Source organism: Anoplopoma fimbria, chromosome 21 (genome assembly GCF_027596085.1).
Source record: "Anoplopoma fimbria isolate UVic2021 breed Golden Eagle Sablefish chromosome 21, Afim_UVic_2022, whole genome shotgun sequence".
NCBI lineage: Eukaryota > Metazoa > Chordata > Actinopteri > Perciformes > Anoplopomatidae > Anoplopoma > Anoplopoma fimbria.
The window spans coordinates 5,081,788-5,099,687 of NC_072469.1; the positions used below are offsets into that span (position 1 = coordinate 5,081,788).

The following is a 17,900-nucleotide window of genomic DNA, read 5'->3' on the forward strand; positions in this document are numbered from 1 at the left end:
CCAATTTTACTTAACAGCAAAAACAAATACCTATCTGAAGTAATGCAGTTACAATGATAGATATACGACGAAGCGACATAAACAAATAAATGCCATAAAGGGAAGAAAGACTGTCTGATAATGTATCCAATTAACTTTTTTTTTAAGATAAATGGTTTCTTGTACCACATAAACCCTTTGTCATGTGTTTTAAAATGCTTTACATTCATATATTTGGATATTTTATGTCAAAGTTTTAGTTTCTTTGAGAGAGGACACACCTGGGATCCATCACGTCCTGATTGCAGTCAGCTGCCTGCAGGAGGAGTCTATATTAAGCCTCTGTGTGTCTTCCTCTGTAAGAAGTTGTCAGAGGCTGAAAGGCATCAGTGGGTCTCTTTAGGTCTCCTTTGTCTCAGAAAATCACGAATTACATTCTTCTTTAGTGTTTGTCAATGCACGTTATAAGTTGATTCCTCAACTTTTTTACAAATACATGCAAATATAAAACTTTTTGGGCGGTTCTGAACCATTTATAGTTGGTGTGTTTGCAAAACCACTTCCCACAGTATACAACCTACATTTGATTGATTCATTTGGAATTTCTTAGTCTTAACAAGATGCAAGTCTGGACAACAACATGAACTTGAGAAGTGAACAGTAGAGTGTGTCTGCAACGACCACTGCTGTAATGTTTGTTGTGTTTTTCACGCACACATCTCATGCAACAGATACGCTCTCATTTTCATATGCAGCTGTCTGCTCCAGATCCATGCAGCCAAACTGCAGTTCATGCTTCACATTGACTGTTTGCTTCCTCTGAATAGCTGAACAGTCAGCAATATTTCAGTCAGGAGGACGCTACTTCAATAACGGCACTTAAATTGTTATTTTAACCCAAACGATAATCTATTCCTAAACTTAACCAAGGAGTTTTGTTGCTGAAAATTGTTTGGGGGGAGTATTTCTCGAGCATTTTCCTGTGAAGACGGAAGTTTATTTTGAAAAGACGGAATGCGTGTAACATGCAGAAATTGACACGTGTTGCAAAACGCATAAAAAATGATGAATAATTTTCCGTAAGATATATATATATATATTGTATGAGGATAGCTTGACCCCAGTAGAGTTTGGCAATATGTTAAAAATATTTCAAACAAGCCACTGTTAGCACAACAACCAGCAATTGCTGATATATTTCTGTGTGATTAACACTAAAGTCTGTCCTCTTAACACCCTTGCATCCCTTCTATCTGTGCTCCAGTCCAGGGAAGCTGCTGGATGTGGATGACCACTACTACCAGACGCTGTCCTCCAGCAGGTCTGAGCCCTGCATCTCCACGGAGGACACGTCCCCCGACAGCATGTCTGAGAGGAGGCCGTCCATAGAGAGGAGAGGGTCCATGGACGACAGCCTGTCCACAGAGCTGTCACCAACCGCTGCCGGTAGACGGACCAGAGAGAGGGCCGTCACCGATCCAGATCCTCCCAGACCTGTATGTGACGACAGGTATGTCCTTCTCCTCTGCAGTATGTGTTTGATTTGAAAGGATCACAGGAACGGCTGCCAAACTGAAAGGTCATAGATGTGACCTCTCTGTTGGTGCGTCTTTGTATCCTGTCAGTGGTCCAGAATAGTGCAACAAATCAAAGCTCTACACTGCGATTACTAATTTGCCATTTTGCCTTTTTGGTGATCGTTAGGGTAAACTTGACCTTCAATATCAATATTGCCAAACATATCAGCTCCTTTAGACCTTTTTGAAAGCAGCTGAGAGTTAACTTCCTGTTTAGGAGGCCCAGTGTAACAGAACAGTGTTCAGCACCCAGAATATACTGTTTTCTTGGTCTCTGTTTTTAACATTCTATGTAAACGGCAAGCCTCACTTGCAGTCCAGTTGGTCAAAGTGACAAATCCAAGTTCACGCTTCATCTGTTTTGCAGTCCTGCCCGGTCACTGACTCAGACAGCCGGCACACATGATGAATGATCACTGCAGATGATAAACAATATGAAATCTTTCTCCTGAATGTGAATCGTTTCGTCTCCTTCCTGGTTTTTTTTGTTGTAAATCTTTTAAAACCTTCTCTTGTCTCCTGTGTTGTGTTCACAGACACTCCCTTCCCAGGATGACCTCCACAGAGAGTCGGACCGATGACAACCCGTATGACTTCAGACATCTGCTGAGGAAGACCTCCCAGAGACGAAGGCTCATCAAACAGTACTGAACACACGACTGGACTTTTTAACCGTTTGGCACATAATCTATCAAAACCTTAATGTGGCGATGTATTATCATATATCATGTTATGAGATATATGAGTATGTTATCCATCAAAGCTTCTTAAAACAACTGATAAGTTACGTAAATGAAAAGCACTGATAATACGTCTTATTGATCTAAATGCAGAAAGGATGAAGGTTAATGTAAATAATAAAATGCTTTCCCCTTAAAACTGTAAATGAAGGTTTTATTTATGTGATTTGTAAACTAGACATTGACACTTTTGCTCATTTTGCTGCATCAAATTCCTTTGGTCAAAGATTAAGGTTGTCCGTATCCAGTTAAACACCAAATAGAATTGTATGAACTATATCTATACATCATGTGAATACAAAAGCCATGCTCTTACACTTGAATACTTTGCATTTCAAGCCATTTTGACGAATGTATCTTTCTGAAAAGCTGCTTCACTGTTGTCAAATTGTAAGAAATGTACATTCTCTCCTCTGCTGTAATGTGTCTGTTTTTGTTCATTTAAACATAAAATATAATAAATTCCTTGTGATGTTCAATTCATCTTACATTTAGCACAGCTTCCCCCCATACAACATGAATTCTCCTTACCTCATAGCCAAGCTTTGCAGATCTTTGGTGGTTTAAAAAAAAAGGTCTAAGATATCAGAAGCAGCTTTCATGTTTATATGAAACAAGCCTCTGTAAATTCTTCTTTATGTATTATTTTCCACATTGGCTCGAGTATTTCTTTGAGATTCAACCACTGACCTTTTTATATGACATTTTAAAGGAGAAAACCCCCACAGGGAGTGTTCGTGAATCCCCAACAACATGCTGACTGCACACACGGACATAGAAAAAACTACATACAGCCAAAAAACATCCAGACAGAACACAGACACCAAGGAGGCATCAATGTAGACTCCAGGGTTATTAATATTATTGGATGGGTGGATCATAGAGAAAGAAGGACTAATAATGTTGTTTTTGAAAGTGAAATAAAAATTAAACTTCCATAAAAAGAGAGATAAATTAAAAGCTTTAAGAAAGCTATTAATATCAGGAATATAAAGTGTAAGGCCTCTTTGGAGATCACAGACTTACTGTAATTCTATATACAAATATAACCGGATCAACAAAGCTTTGCCAAAGGGTTCAGTTTATTTTAATGAGTCCTTTGTGTCATTAAATGGTTGTTGGCGATTGCATTCATAAATCATAGCATATGTAAAGCTTTCATGCCTGCAGGCTCCGTTTGCTCTCATTCATGTTTAAACGATAAGAAAACAGTGTTGGATTGTCATTTGTAGCTGATAAATTGTGGAATTAGACTCTGATACTATTTTATATTCATTCGTATTTTTATATTTTGACAATCCAAAATCCACAACAAGTTTTTTTATCTCATTTTAGGGTGACATAACATTGGATATCAATATTTTCTCGATACTTGAGTTGAAGAAAGTCCTAATAATCATATTTATATGTGAAAATCATAAATCTATGTGTGTTATTCTTTCTGCAAACTGCAGCAAGTAAACAAGTCACGAGTAATCAATACTTATTTGGAGTAACGAGCCCCCCCCCAAAAAAACCACTGACTGGAGAGAGGAGGGATCCACGCGTAATGTCGTGCGTAATTGAAGACGTCTCCACTCCGCCCAGCTGCTTCCTCCAGAGAAAATAGGTCCACGACCGGCGGGCAGCTGAGTTAGTTGGCATTCAGAGGACAGGGGACAGAAGTGTTGGTGCTCGGATGGAGTCACGACGCTTTGGTTCGTCATGACTTTGAAGTGAATCACGACAGGATTTCTTCAGTGACGCAAAATTTAGGTTGGATGCAATTAAGGCTGTTCTGCGCCACACATGATGCACCAGCAGCTGAAGCGCATAGCTGCTTTGTTTTGACACCACTTCTTTTAGGGGGGCTGCATTTCGTTTTGGTTTTATTTTTATTAGCCATCTTCATCCCCCAAAAAAAACATTTCACCGCAGATTTTTTTCTTTTTTTTTGCGCCTGAACTCTATAATTGAACATGAAGTGAGCAGAGCGCAGTTTTGCGGATTTTCTCTCCTGGGAGGACACTGCTGCTGCTGCTGCTGCTGCTGCTGCTGCTTCTTTTTTTTTTTTTTTTTTTGTTGCTCAGTGCACCTGTGGAGAACGAGCCCACCGTGGATGTATCTTTCTCTCATCCTTGTCTCGTCTCCAGGCTCTCCTCTGCAGCGCTGGTGTGTTTTCAGCACCACACCAGCTTTGGACAGCTCCGGCTCGTCTCGTTGGATGGGCTCCGTCGGTCTCCGGGTCTCCAGCAGCTCCTAACGACCGGCAACGATGGCATCGCAGGGTTTCTGGTCTCTCGGCGGGGATAATACGGGGGCCAACCCCGGGAGCCAGAGCCCCAACACCCGTGAGTGGCTTATTTTTGTGTGTGATGGACCAAAGGAGCTGCTCTAATCCAGTGCATTGTCTCGATGCCAGACAGGCCTGATGTATCATTCACACCTTTTAATGTTTCACCCTGCAGGATGCAAGAAGCCCATCCACCATTTATTGCTTCTTGCATGTCGATTTTTTTGTTTTTTTTTGTTGTTTTTGTTTCTGCTTCCATCTTAAAGTTGGACTCTGAACCCCGGAGCATGTTCATCCGTATTTGATTTATCCCTTCTGTCTTCCAGCCAGGGCTTGGTGCCAAGCGGCGGCCCAGAAATTATCTGGAGGAATTGGATCGAAATTATGTGGTATGTGTGTGTGTGTGTGTGAGAGAGAGGGGATGCTGATGCTATTTCCATCATTATATTCACAGTTAATCATCATCATAGTCAGGGTAATAAAAAAAACAATGTTATTTTATTTATTTTATTTCATTGTGATGTCCAAAGCGCTGCTGAGTGTCGGGGAGGAGAAACCCGCCGAGCCGGCCGCCAAGCAGCCGCCGGAGACCGAGGCTGCCAGCACCTGCGGCTGCAACAAATCCTGCAACTGCACCAAAGCTTCTGTGGGCTTCTCCGACCTCTATTCAACAGGTAGGGAGAGAAAGCAGGCAGTAAACCAGCATGTCCAACACCGTTACATCTGTCTCATTGAGTCACAGCTTGGCCTTGCTTTGCAGATTAATTCATTCATTTGCAGATTAAATGCCATCAACAAGTCATGTTATATAGTTCAGTCATTCTTTTTTTCGAAATGAATGAAAGACGTTTTAATAAAGGATTTCACACATTTTAAATCGAATTTTATATCAATAATTGCCAATTTTTTTGATTTTCAAAGAGGTGATCCGCTTCATTCTTTGTTCCCAGCGTGAATTTAAAAAAAGGCTACATTATGTAAAATAATGGCAGAACTTATGCATATTTGGATGCATCCTTATATCCACATCTAAAATTAATATCTGCAGTAATATGTGAGTTAAAGTGGTTTTTCTACGCGGTTGTTTGGAGAGGTCACCTTCAGCACAATCTCTTGTTTTAAGGTGTTGAACGTCACAGGAACTTCAAAAACTAACTTAAATATTTACACCTGTAAAAACGTAACAAAATATGGGATTTTTTTTGTCCATTTTGAAGGCCTGTAAGATTATTAACCCTCAAAAAACAGGCCTACACTTATGCATGTTAATGTTGCATGAACACAGACAGATAAATCCCAAAATGTCTCCCTGCTGCTGCTTTCATCTTTCATCTTTCATCTTTAATATTTAATATTCTCTCTCCACAGACCTGTTACCTGCTCTGGACAGCGACGCCAAAACGATGACCTTCCTGCAGGAAGTGGTGGATATTTTAATGGCCTACATCGTGGAGTCTTTCGATCGGGAAACGAAAGTGATCGATTTTCATTATCCGAACGAGCTGCTCCAGATGAACAACTGGGAGCTGCAGGGAGAGCCCGCCTCCCTGGATGAGATCTTGATCAGCTGCCGTGCTACTCTCAAATACGCCATCAAAACAGGTGAGGGCCTCAGTCTGAAGGTTGATGAATAGCCTGCTTTATTTCTGACTCTACAAACATGATGAATAGTTTCATTTTTGGGGCATGTTAGGACATATTCCAGCTGCATTGATGCAGGCCTGAAGTCCGGCCTGCAGCTTATCTTCATGGAAAATATGTCTAAAATCAGCACAGACATTTATTATCTTATACAATAAACATGCATATTATCTAGATAAAATAACTGAATGAATGAATAGCACAGAGTCGATGCAAGCCCTAAATTATAACACAGAAAAGCCTAAATGTGTAACAGATGATACAATGTACCAGACAATCAGTAATTGGCAAATCCAACAATGCATAGTATAGACAGAATAAGACCATCTGTGTTTAAAATAAATAAATGACGTCTATTAAAACAATCCACCTGGAAGTCCTCCTCCTCCTCCTCCTCCTCCTCCTCCTCCTCTTGGCCACCAGACCGATAAATGCAGTGACGCAGTACATCTGGTTCCCCTAGTAGGAGATAATGGGCTAATAACTGCTCTTCATAGGCCAAGTCCATTATTCTCTCCACGCTGACACACTGGAGAACATTTACAGCACCAGACAGAGTTCATCCCCAGAAAAAACAACACAGATATTTATAGATTGTTTTAGTTTATAAACATTTAATAATTTACATATAACTGATATATGGACATTTCAGGTGTTTTTTTCTAAATGTACAATATCATTACTTCTACTGTGAAGACACATTTATATTATCAACTGTCTCTAAATATATTGTCATTTCTATAAACACAAATTATATAAACCGTTTATTGCAGTTAATGCTTATATATGCTGAATTGGAAGGGGTTAAAACACAGTGTTACATTACATGTTTATAGTTTAAAATAAATGTGTCTAACTTAGACATTCATCATGAATTACACTCTTACATCACCTTGTTTAGACCAGTTTTTCTTGTTTTTTTAAAATATCTACATTTAATTTACTCATTTTCAGATCTCCTCTGTGTGTGATGTATTCTTCTTATTTTTTTTTTAAAAGGTGGGAAAAACCCAATTTTGGTGTTTATACCCCCCACTAAACTCCTACACTACTCATGCAACACCAGATGTGTTCATAATCACTCAAGATGATCCAAAACGTCACTGCAGCTGCATTTGTAAGCTGCAATTAAAGCGTTTAGAAGATGACAGCTTCGCTTTCTTTTGCACAAACTCAGCATAAACACATGGGAGGCATATTTCAATTTTCCCTGACGCCAGATCAAATGTTCAAATTGCAGCCGTCTCTCACGACTCTCACTCTCTCATTTTCTTTTCCTGCAGCCCATCCCAGGTACTTCAATCAGCTCTCCACAGGATTAGACATGGTCGGACTGGCAGCCGATTGGCTGACGTCCACCGCCAACACCAACATGTAAGTATGTGGCCCGTCCTTCATCATGATTTCAAATGGTGATAATGACAATGACAATGAATTCCATTTCCGGTCCATCCGTATGCCGTCTGCGAGGCCTGATAGTGGCTCCTTTCCTTTTTTTCCCCACTCAATCATGGCAAATGAAAAGGGTGAAATGAAAGGCAGATCCTCCCCCTTTTATCCCTCCCCCTCACCTCACATCTCCATGGGGATTCAAGGGGAGAAAATTAGCCCTGAAATTAAATTCAGACTAATCTGAAGCTAATTTTGGTGTGTGTGTGTGTGTTTTTGTGCTGATAAACTCTGCAAGCGTCGGCCTTGGCAACTAAGTGCCACTGCAAAATACGGCTGCTGTTGACACGAGAGAGAAGGAGGGGGGTTAGAATCACTGCAGCTAATACACCATGTAATAGCAGAAAAACATTTCAGGAGGCATATACGGGAAATGTGCTTTTTTTAGTGCAGCAAGGATGATGAAAATGTGAGATTTCTGCACAACAAAGAGCCTCGGGCCTCTGAAATGTGGAAAAAGAAACTCGGGTACATTTTGTACAAAAGCATGACTGCAAACTAAGATATTGCCTCTTTGGAAATAAAGGCGAATCATGTGCTATCAACAATAATTCTACATGTTTAGCACACAAAATATGGATTTTTATCCCTCAAGAATTTGATTGATTTAGTGTTTTTCACCTCTAAATATGTCCCCGAAACACACAAACTGCAGGGGAATAAGAACAAATGTCCTCTTTTTACTGGCTGTTCTTTTTCGGGGGATGAGTCACAGCACATTTTTGTGTAACCGACCGGCACCATGTGATGTCCCTTGTGTAACGCAGGTTCACCTATGAGGTGGCTCCTGTCTTTGTGCTGCTGGAGTACGTCACTCTGAAGAAGATGAGGGAGATCATTGGCTGGACGGATGGACGAGGAGACGGCATTTTCTCTCCTGGTATGTGAGGCGATGCCAAAACCCCACCACCCCTCTGTTTCACTGAAAATGGAACTGCCTGCGTGTGTGTGTGTGTGTGTGTGTGTGTGTGTGTGTGTGTGTGTGTGTGTGTGTGTGTGTGTGTGTGTGTGTGTGTGTGTGTGTGTGTGTGTGTGTGTGTGTGTGTGTGTGTGTGTGTAATGTGTCAATTTGCATTTTTGATGATATAAATGGAACTCGTTTCTAAGTCAATTAGCATAAAATGATTTTTCCAACTTAAGGCCCCCACCTCGTCACGCTCCGGTCTCTTATTTCTCTCGTGCATTTCTGTTTGACACGTGATGAGGAGCAATCATTGGAGAATTTGATGACAAAGACCGTGATTAGCTCTGACATTGTGGACAGTTGGATGCTGTTTCATCCCTCGATACGCTCTAAACAAAGGATTATTTGTTGTTGTTGTTGTTGTTGCATTATTTCAAAGCATGCACGGACATTTTTAAAGTCTTCTCTGAAACCCTGCATCATTCCCATGAGACTCTCCCAGTTCAGGCTGTGACACTGTGACACTGACCACACAATAACCACTGAGCCCTGTCTGTCCTCCAGGTGGTGCTATTTCTAATATGTACGCCATGCTGCTGGCCCGCTTCAAGATGTTCCCCGAAGTGAAGGAGAAAGGAATGTCATCTGTTCCCAGACTGGTGGCCTTCACATCCGAACATGTATGAATTTATGTTTCAATTCAGCAGATAAACTTTGTCAATATGTGTCATATTGGATCAAATAATGATCATTGATCACTATTTCAACATTCTTCTTAAATGAAAAAGTCAAAGATCTTCCTCTCCGGTGCACACATACCTTCAAATAGTTATGCACATTTTGGCTGTGGCTGTGTTTGATGTGTGTTTTTAGAAGTGACTTTGTGTCGCGCTGTCATGAAGCTGAACTTATCAGTGTCACACTTCATCTATAAAGGACATTTGAAAGATGCTGTGAGCAAGAAAACACACACAAACTAGCATTTGAGGAATGTACACATAAGGTGGTGAACAGACAGTTAAACACAATTAGTCTTTCATGGTTTCTCTGTTACCTTTCAGAGCCATTTCTCAATCAAAAAAGGAGCAGCAGCTCTTGGCATTGGGACGGAGAGTGTGATCTGCATCAAAGCAGATGAAAGGTAAAGTCGGCCTCTCGTTTCAGCACTAGAACTGAAAGGTTAAATATTAGAAGCTGAATTCTGTTCCTTTATTTCAAAGCGGAAATATTTACTTTAACTCCTCTATATTTATATGATTCCTGTAGTTACTAGTACTTATGCAGATGAAGATTTATGTTTAACAACATGTGATAAGCTCATAAAATATCAACGATCAAACCAATGGTTTCCAATCTTTTTGGCTTGTGACCCCTTAGAATAAAAAAGTGTCTTTTTTGGGTCAACTGTCACATGTTTTTGAGAGCCTTTCCCCCATTAAACTTCTTAATTTAACTAATTTAAATGTCCCAAAGAAGTAAAACTCTCCAGTATTTGAGAAACATTTCTGTAGCATAACTTAAGTTGTTCTGTTTTTCCTCTCTCATTTATTACCTCATGACCCCTCAGATGAATCATGTAACAGTATATAAAGAGTTCAAAACTAGCTCCACCTCGGCCAGCTGCCTCACTAAAATGCTGTTTACACATTGATGCATCAAGTAGGTTTTTGCCTGCAGGACTTTTACTTCTAATGTAGTATTTCCACATTGCAAATGATCTGAGTTCTTCTTCCATCACTGATGAATTCTACAAACAACTCGAGAAGCAACTGAAGCTTGTTTTTTCTTTGGCAGTGGTAAAATGGTCCCAGCTGACCTTGAGAGGAGAATACTGGAGGCCAAACAGAAGGTAACGTTACACACATTAACAACACAGATCTAAACACGGCAGATATTACTTCATACAGCCTTCACTGTCTCGCACTCAAGTCGACTGAAACCAACGTCATCAGCTGCTTTCATGTACAATCATTTCCTGTCCGTGCCTCTGCAGGGCTTCGTTCCCTTCTTTGTGAGCGCAACCGCTGGAACGACAGTCTACGGAGCCTTTGATCCTCTCATCGCCATCTCTGACATCTGCAAAAAGTACAACGTCTGGATGCACGTGGACGTGAGTGAAACAAATCGACCTTTTTAGTACAAAATCTGCATAAATGTCTCCTGTTGCCTCATTTAAAACCCTGTTATAACCTAAAAAAATCTCCCAATAAGAGGGACTTTAGTGGAGGAATACACAGAAATGCTGAGCTCACCAGTGACTTTGACAAATCTATTATGTCTGTCTGGCCTCTAACTGCTTTCGGTTGACCCAGATAGGAGCCCAGCCATTTCCTATCTAACACTGGGGATTAGAAAAACTGGAACAGAGGCTGTAAATCACCTCCTCCCCCCCTGACTTTGCCATCATGAGCCCTCTCACTGAAGGAACTCTATCTGTTATTGAAGGTGATTTAGCCCTGACAGGGGGACACCTCTATTAAGAGGCATAAACGGCCTTATCTATCATCCCTCAACTGGATGAGATGGAGAAAAAAACACATCTTGCTTTGTAGCTGCTGCTTTTGTTTTTATGGATACAGAAATAAGAACTTTTAAAGGCCTTCTTTAAACATTATGAGGCCGGAAAATCCAGAGATTCTTGTAAAAAACGTCACACAAACTTGACGTTTAGACCTTTTTGAAAGCTAACAATGCTGTTTAGAGCGAAGAATTGAGTGTCCCCGTAACGACCTTGAAGTTGTATTCTCAGTGTCACATGATGATGATTGTCTGTCTGTCCTGTCAGGGTGCGTGGGGAGGAAGTCTCCTCATGTCACGGAGACACAGGTGGAAGCTGGATGGAGTTGAGAGGCAAGTTGATATATAAAATATAGATTATATTTTTTTTTACAAGAAGTTAAAGAGAGTTTGAAGTAACAAGGCGTTGATGGTTGTTTCTGTTACCTGCAGGGCCAATTCAGTAACATGGAACCCACACAAGATGATGTCCGTCCCTCTGCAGTGTTCAGCCCTGCTGGTCAGAGAGGAGGTAGGCCTCTTCGTCTCACGCACACAGTGCATTTGAGTATTGGTTTATTCTTGCGAGATTATAAACGTTCCGGGTGTGATTTCTCAGGGTCTGATGCAGAACTGCAACCAGATGCACGCCTGCTACCTGTTCCAGCAGGACAAACACTACGACCTCTCCTACGACACCGGGGACAAAGCGCTGCAGTGCGGACGCCACGTGGACATCTTCAAGCTGTGGCTCATGTGGAGAGCTAAGGTAGTTCGTTCTCTCTTGCATGCAGCTCTTTGAAATGGAGTTTTTTTGGTTGGCGATAAGCATCCTTAAGTTATGCCTTTGGTCAGCGTGTGATGTCTGCCTCGACAAGGCCGAAACATCTGGTTCTGCTGAGTGAAGCCGATTCAAACTTCAAGCATTCTATTTACTGGCCAGCAGTGGGCTGGCCTACGGTTGCAAAAAGAAGTCTAATTGTATTGAAGTCTACAAGAAAATGACTCTACTTCTCTCTTGATTTATTACCTCAGTAAACATTGTAAACATGAGTTTATGGTCTCAATAGCTAGTTTCAAGTCTAGATTTAGGGGGGAGGTTAATGCTCTTTAAATCTTTAACGTCCCTAATTATTAATATTTTTTCATAATCTGTGAGTGAGGTAAGAAAAAAATGGAGAGGTAGAGACAGTAGTACACAGACAAAAGTATTCAAATGCATATTATTCTTAGTATTCAAAGGGAACTTTACCATTTTGCATCCAAACAATACAATACAATGCAGTAGGTGTTTGCTTTCAGCACCATTTAGTTTTTACTAACCGATCCAAACGTTTCCTTCGACAGGGCACCATCGGGTTTGAGGCTCAGATCGACAAGTGTCTGGAGCTGTCGGAGTACCTCTACAACAAGATCAAAGACAGAGAAGGATACGAGATGGTCTTCAATGGGAAAGTACGTCCACATTTAACTTCTGCCCTCCACAAGAATCATTAAACATCCGAATAATCAGAGAAGAGTAGCCAACATTAGTCCTACATTCAGTGTCATTATGGGTGACTTGATTGACACGCAGCATGCTCTCTCTTTGTGTTGGATGAATGCCATTTTTACCTCTAGCTGCCAGTATAATGCGCTGCTATTATGTTTAATGAATAGCATAGCAGGGCTGTAATTGCTCATATGCATATGAATGGCGTCGTCTGAAACATCTCCTACAACAACCCGAACATATGCGGCTGTGATGGGATTATTAAGCTAAAAACTCTTTTGCACAAGGAGTTCTTGGACATCCAGAGTTTTTTATAGTGAAAGCTCTTTAAAGTTTTAAGGTTTATTGCCACAAACGACTGAGAGAACGTCATAACCCAGAGGGTGTTGGGGAGAAGCCAAGTCTTCTGGGCATCGGTCCAGGTGTTCACTTGTCTGAAGCTCCCATCGAGCCATTAACATCAATCTGATGCTGAATACACTACAACCGAACCAGAGCAGGTCGTATAAATGAGGCCGGTGTGCATGGCCAGTCAGCTGTAGGTAATGAATGGTCTACACCGCAGGCCTTCACATGCCAAAAATAAGAGAGCTGCGTTGGCTTTCAGACGTATAGAGAGAGTCTGAGGAGGAGGCAGCTACCTGTCTGAAGCTTTGAACACCTAATGGATTTCCATTTTACGCCGCGGAAAGACATTTTCAAACAGAACCCGCTCAGGCTTGAAGAAATTGACGGGCAGCGCTTTTTATTTTGTGGTGTCTGTAGGATTTCAAGCAAAGGTGATTGCTGTAAATGTGTGTATGCGGACTGCATCTGTATTTATATAGTTGTAGGTATATGTAAATACAATATGTGTGTTTTCACAGACTGGTAATAATAATACATTTTCCAATATTGCCATCACAATACAATATATATATAATTAACTAGATTGATGTCTAAAAAACCCTTATTTACAGCTTTTTCTACTAATATTGTTTGTTTTCAATTACAATGTTAAAGGCACTCTGTGATATGGGATGCTAGCATCTACTAGATTATTGTTTTGTCAAAAAAATTGTATTGTTTGCCACTTGAAGGCAGTGCAACAAGCTGTGGTAATAACCTGGTAATAATTATCTGTGTGTTCATTACTACGAGCAATTCTTTTTGCATTACACATAGTTAATTAATCAATTGTTACTGTAAAAATACTGATTAAACAGCTTTATAATAGATAATATTCTACGTTTTTAATTATAATGGGCTTGTAAAAATATGTACGTGATTATAGAATCTCTCAAATTAATCAGATATTTTTTTTTTTTTTTAAATAGATAATCCCTGCGATTTTCATGCTACCACTGGGGGGCGCCAAAGACAACACAAGTCAATTCTAAACACAGTGGCTTTAATTTTAACATCAGACATAAAAAAAATATATATATATCCTCATGAAACAATTAGAAGTCTGCAGTATTGAATTATTCCTCAGTCTTAAATTTGCATGTTTTGCTTTCCGTGGTGGTTGATTCCTCTCATCTCTTGTGTGTTCCCCACAGCCTCAGCACACCAACGTCTGCTTCTGGTACCTCCCTCCTGGGATCCGCTACATGGAGGACAAAGAGGAGAGAAAGAAACACTTGCACAAGGTGGGCGAGCCGAGATAAGAAGAAGCCCGACTATAATATCTAACCAAAAAACACCGTTCACTGCACCTTTCATTTGCCCTACAAGCATTTCACTCCTATCGGGCCTAAACCATCACATGTTCTCCTCATTAGGGACAACATTGCTGCCACTTAAAGTAAAAAATACTTTGCCATATACTTAGTAAATTGTGACAGTCTTACTCGCAGACGGAGGGGTATCACAGGCCTGATTTAGAGCGAGTGAGGCTATTCAGTTAGCTCACGGCGGCCATTCAGAGGATCCCACAGCAGCGGGGGCTACTAATTGACAATTAGGGCAAACAGATGGAGTACGTGCCGCCCATTCAAAGAGCTCTCTGTCTCTGTAAAACCATCCACCATAGATCGCTTGTCACAGCACATCAAACGGAGAGATTTCCTTTTTGTTTTCCAAAGTTTGACAGAAAAAAACAAACAACCGTGGATACGCCTCACTGAAACAGAGTGTTTGGACTGCTCGCTCTCATTTTGTCTGCAGACTCTGACACTCAGATTGAGGGATGATGTAATGTTGAGGTAAACGTCCAAACTTGAGGAGCTTAATTTCCACTTACACTTAATGACTACCCCTGAAGGATTACTGGAAAATTGTCAGCAGACTGATTTGACGGAAATCTGCAGCTGCTGATTGATTATTTTTTACAGAAAACTGCAACGGCACACCTGCAAGAGATTGAGAGGGATTATGGGAGGATAGCTACAGGAGAGAACTTTCCACTGCACTGCAGCCTTTACTCAGATTCTCTCCTTAAGTAAAAATAGAAATACCACAGTGTAAATATACCTGTAACAAGTCCTGCATTCCAAAATCTCCTTCAGTAAAAGAACATATTGTATTTAACGCATCAAAAGACAAAACAAAATACTCACTTCATAAAATTTCCCCTTTTAGAGTGTAAAGCCATGGAGCCTTCAAGGTCCTGAAAATCTTATGCACCCTATATAGTTAATTTAAAGTACTTATAGCTGCCAGGAGGATCTTGAGATCGGTGGCTTGTGTGCGTATGTGAGTGACTGTGCATCTTTGTGTCTGTCCGAGGCTATTCTTGCATTCTGTTGCAGCAAACAGCATAATATTTTGGGTGCTCATTCACTTTTAAATGTAAAATCAAAGTTACTATAGCAGTTAAATAAATGTAGTGGACTAGAAGTATAGTGTAGCATAAATTGGGTATACTTAACTGTATTTGAGTAGCTCAAAATTGGGCTAAAGTAACGTACTTGTACACAACCCTACAAGTTAATTTCCTTAGCAATCTAGTTTATTCTGCTAAGTAGCAAAAAGATATTCTCACCTATCCAAATAAACCAAACCAATGGAATGATGAAGAGTTTATACAGTGTTTGATTTTCTCTATGTTTCTATTTATTCATGCTGTATTTTATGTCTCTTTCAGGTGGCTCCAGTGATAAAGGCCAGGATGATGGAGTACGGTACAACCATGGTCAGCTACCAACCGCAAGGAGACAAGGTCAACTTTTTCCGCATGGTGATCTCAAATCCAGCGGCGACCTTCGAGGACATCGACTTTCTTATCGAGGAGATTGAGCGACTCGGCCAGGATCTATAAGACTCATCTCACCAAATCCTCCCGTACTTTTCCCTCTTGACGGATGAATTGTTTGTCGTGAATGTACTGGTAAACTTTTTTTCTTTTTCTCTCTCTTTCCTCCAAAAGTCACATATTTAAGAGTATATTTGAGGAGAAAAAAAAGATCTACAGATAAATATATCCATATATTACGTATTGTAGCTTTGCCGTGGACTAACTTGGTCCAAAGCTATGTATAAGTGCTTCTGTCCGCCTTCCTATAGTGTAGTTGATCCCTGTAAGTGATGTAACTTGTACTTTTTGTGATATGAAATGCTTGTGCAATAGGTTGATAAGGAAGAGTTTTTTTTATTTTTGGATCATTTCTCATTTGCAGAGTACGTTGTTAAGTGCCAAACGTGGTTGTGTTCTATTGTAACTTTACATTTTAAACTTCTGGTTTAAAACAAAACAACAAAAAAAAGCACTTCACTTTACCTCAGCTTAATCAACTGCCTTGTCGGACATTTTTCTCCTGACTGGTGATGCATAGAAGAACAAGCACATGGCTGTCAGAAGGAATTATGTGCAAAAGAAGGCATTTCCATCAAAATTACACAACAGTAAAGTAAATTCAAAGCATTTATAAATGCATGTTGCTCCATCCTGCATCACATCAGCCTCTGACATTTCGGTCTGCAGCTTACGATGCTAATTTAATATCGCAGCAACATTTTCTACTGTTTTTACACACACACACTTCTCTCTAGTGTATTTAAGGTGGTTAAAGATCATTTTGTTGATGTAAAAATAGGTACCATTTCCTACCAGGCTGTATATTTAGCTGTGCTGAGTGTGCTTTGCATGATATAATGATAATCTAAAATGAGAATAATCAACATTAAGAGGTAACTTAAGTAAGTTATAATCCTTAAAACTATTCTTTATTTTAAGCCCCATTTTTTGCTACGATAAATGGCCAACATTTGTTTTGCCATTCAAAGTATTTGGAGTTTTAATCTCCAAATAAAAAAACTACTATAAAGGGTTTTTAACTCTTTATAGTAGTTTTAATTGATCGTGGAGGAGTCCACCTTTACCATTTGAAATGCAAAAAGTGCACCCACGATAAAAAGCAGTTTCCGCGCCTTACATGCAAAGCGTCTAATCAAAAATAAACCTCCAACATAGGTTAACTTTTTTTTTAGGGTTACTTACGCAACAAAACTACTTGGTTAGGTTTCGATAACAAAATTATTTGATAAGAAAAAGATTTTGGTTTGGGTTAAAATAAGTACTTTTGGTTTTATAACTGCCATTGATTAAGTGAGCAAGTTACATAACAAAACTACGGTAAATTATGCCCACGTCGACTTTGTTTCACATGGGACATGAACAGCTCTCTCCTGGGTGAAAGTCCTATGTTTGACAAAGCAAATTCTCACCAATGGGCCCACTAATATCAGAAGCTTTTTGGGCCAGTAGTCATCACATGACCTGCAGTACCGACTGTGGCCACTACTCCAAAATATTCTTGCAGCACAGAATTGTTCCTGTTAGTTGAAATGTTAAGGATTATAACTTTTAAGTAACCTCTCATCTACAGTACCATACTAAGTGAAGCTATTGGTCAGTGGTGTTTTTGGATGAGCACTTAATGAAAGATCGTGGATCTTTTAAGAAAACTGGGATTGAGGCACTAATGGTGTTTTTGTCTGAGTAGAGGAACTTCACCAGACTTTGCAGCTACTGCATATCTGACATCACTTGCACTAAATCAGGAGGAGGAGCATCATTTAGCATTGCAACTGAGATTTCTTCTTTATTCATTCACAAGCAATATTCGATTAAGGGTCCAACCAATATACCCTGTAAACAAAACAAAACAACTAATTAAAGCGTACAATAGTAACTGATAATCAAGTTTGCTACTAGTTAAGCTAAAAACATGCTAACTGAAGGCAGGTTAGTTGATGGAGAGTGAACCCTGATTTAAGAAGCAGAGGTTCTGTAGCATTTTCATTAGAAACAAGTTAGAAAAGCACAATTTGCTCAACACGGTCGCTCAGTGTACAATCACTTTTGATCATAGATTGTAAATAGTATTTCAAGATGTCCTAAGCACATATCTTTGTGTATACATAAGTG

At 40.0% G+C, this 17,900-nt stretch overlaps 2 protein-coding genes across 2 annotated transcripts in view; both read left to right on the forward strand.

Annotated features, from left to right (window-relative positions):
- The window catches only part of myo3a (myosin IIIA), a 65,640-nt gene extending 63,011 nt beyond the window's left edge, over positions 1-2,629 (forward strand). Inside the window, 2 exon segments of the mRNA XM_054622582.1 lie at positions 1,244-1,489; positions 2,093-2,629. Of these exon segments, the coding sequence (XP_054478557.1) occupies positions 1,244-1,489; positions 2,093-2,207 (361 nt within the window). The 3' untranslated portion in view covers positions 2,208-2,629.
- A 1,921-nt stretch (positions 2,630-4,550) lies between these two features.
- gad2 (glutamate decarboxylase 2) lies at positions 4,551-15,791 on the forward strand. The gene is made up of 16 exons (XM_054622671.1): positions 4,551-4,626; positions 4,895-4,957; positions 5,099-5,242; positions 5,937-6,170; positions 7,493-7,583; positions 8,426-8,538; positions 9,127-9,242; positions 9,624-9,703; positions 10,357-10,411; positions 10,556-10,672; positions 11,348-11,412; positions 11,512-11,590; positions 11,678-11,827; positions 12,406-12,513; positions 14,092-14,181; positions 15,618-15,791. Exons 1-16 carry the CDS (start codon positions 4,551-4,553, stop codon positions 15,789-15,791), a joined length of 1,755 nt encoding a protein of 584 aa, XP_054478646.1.
- The last annotated feature ends 2,109 nt before the right edge of the window (positions 15,792-17,900 follow it).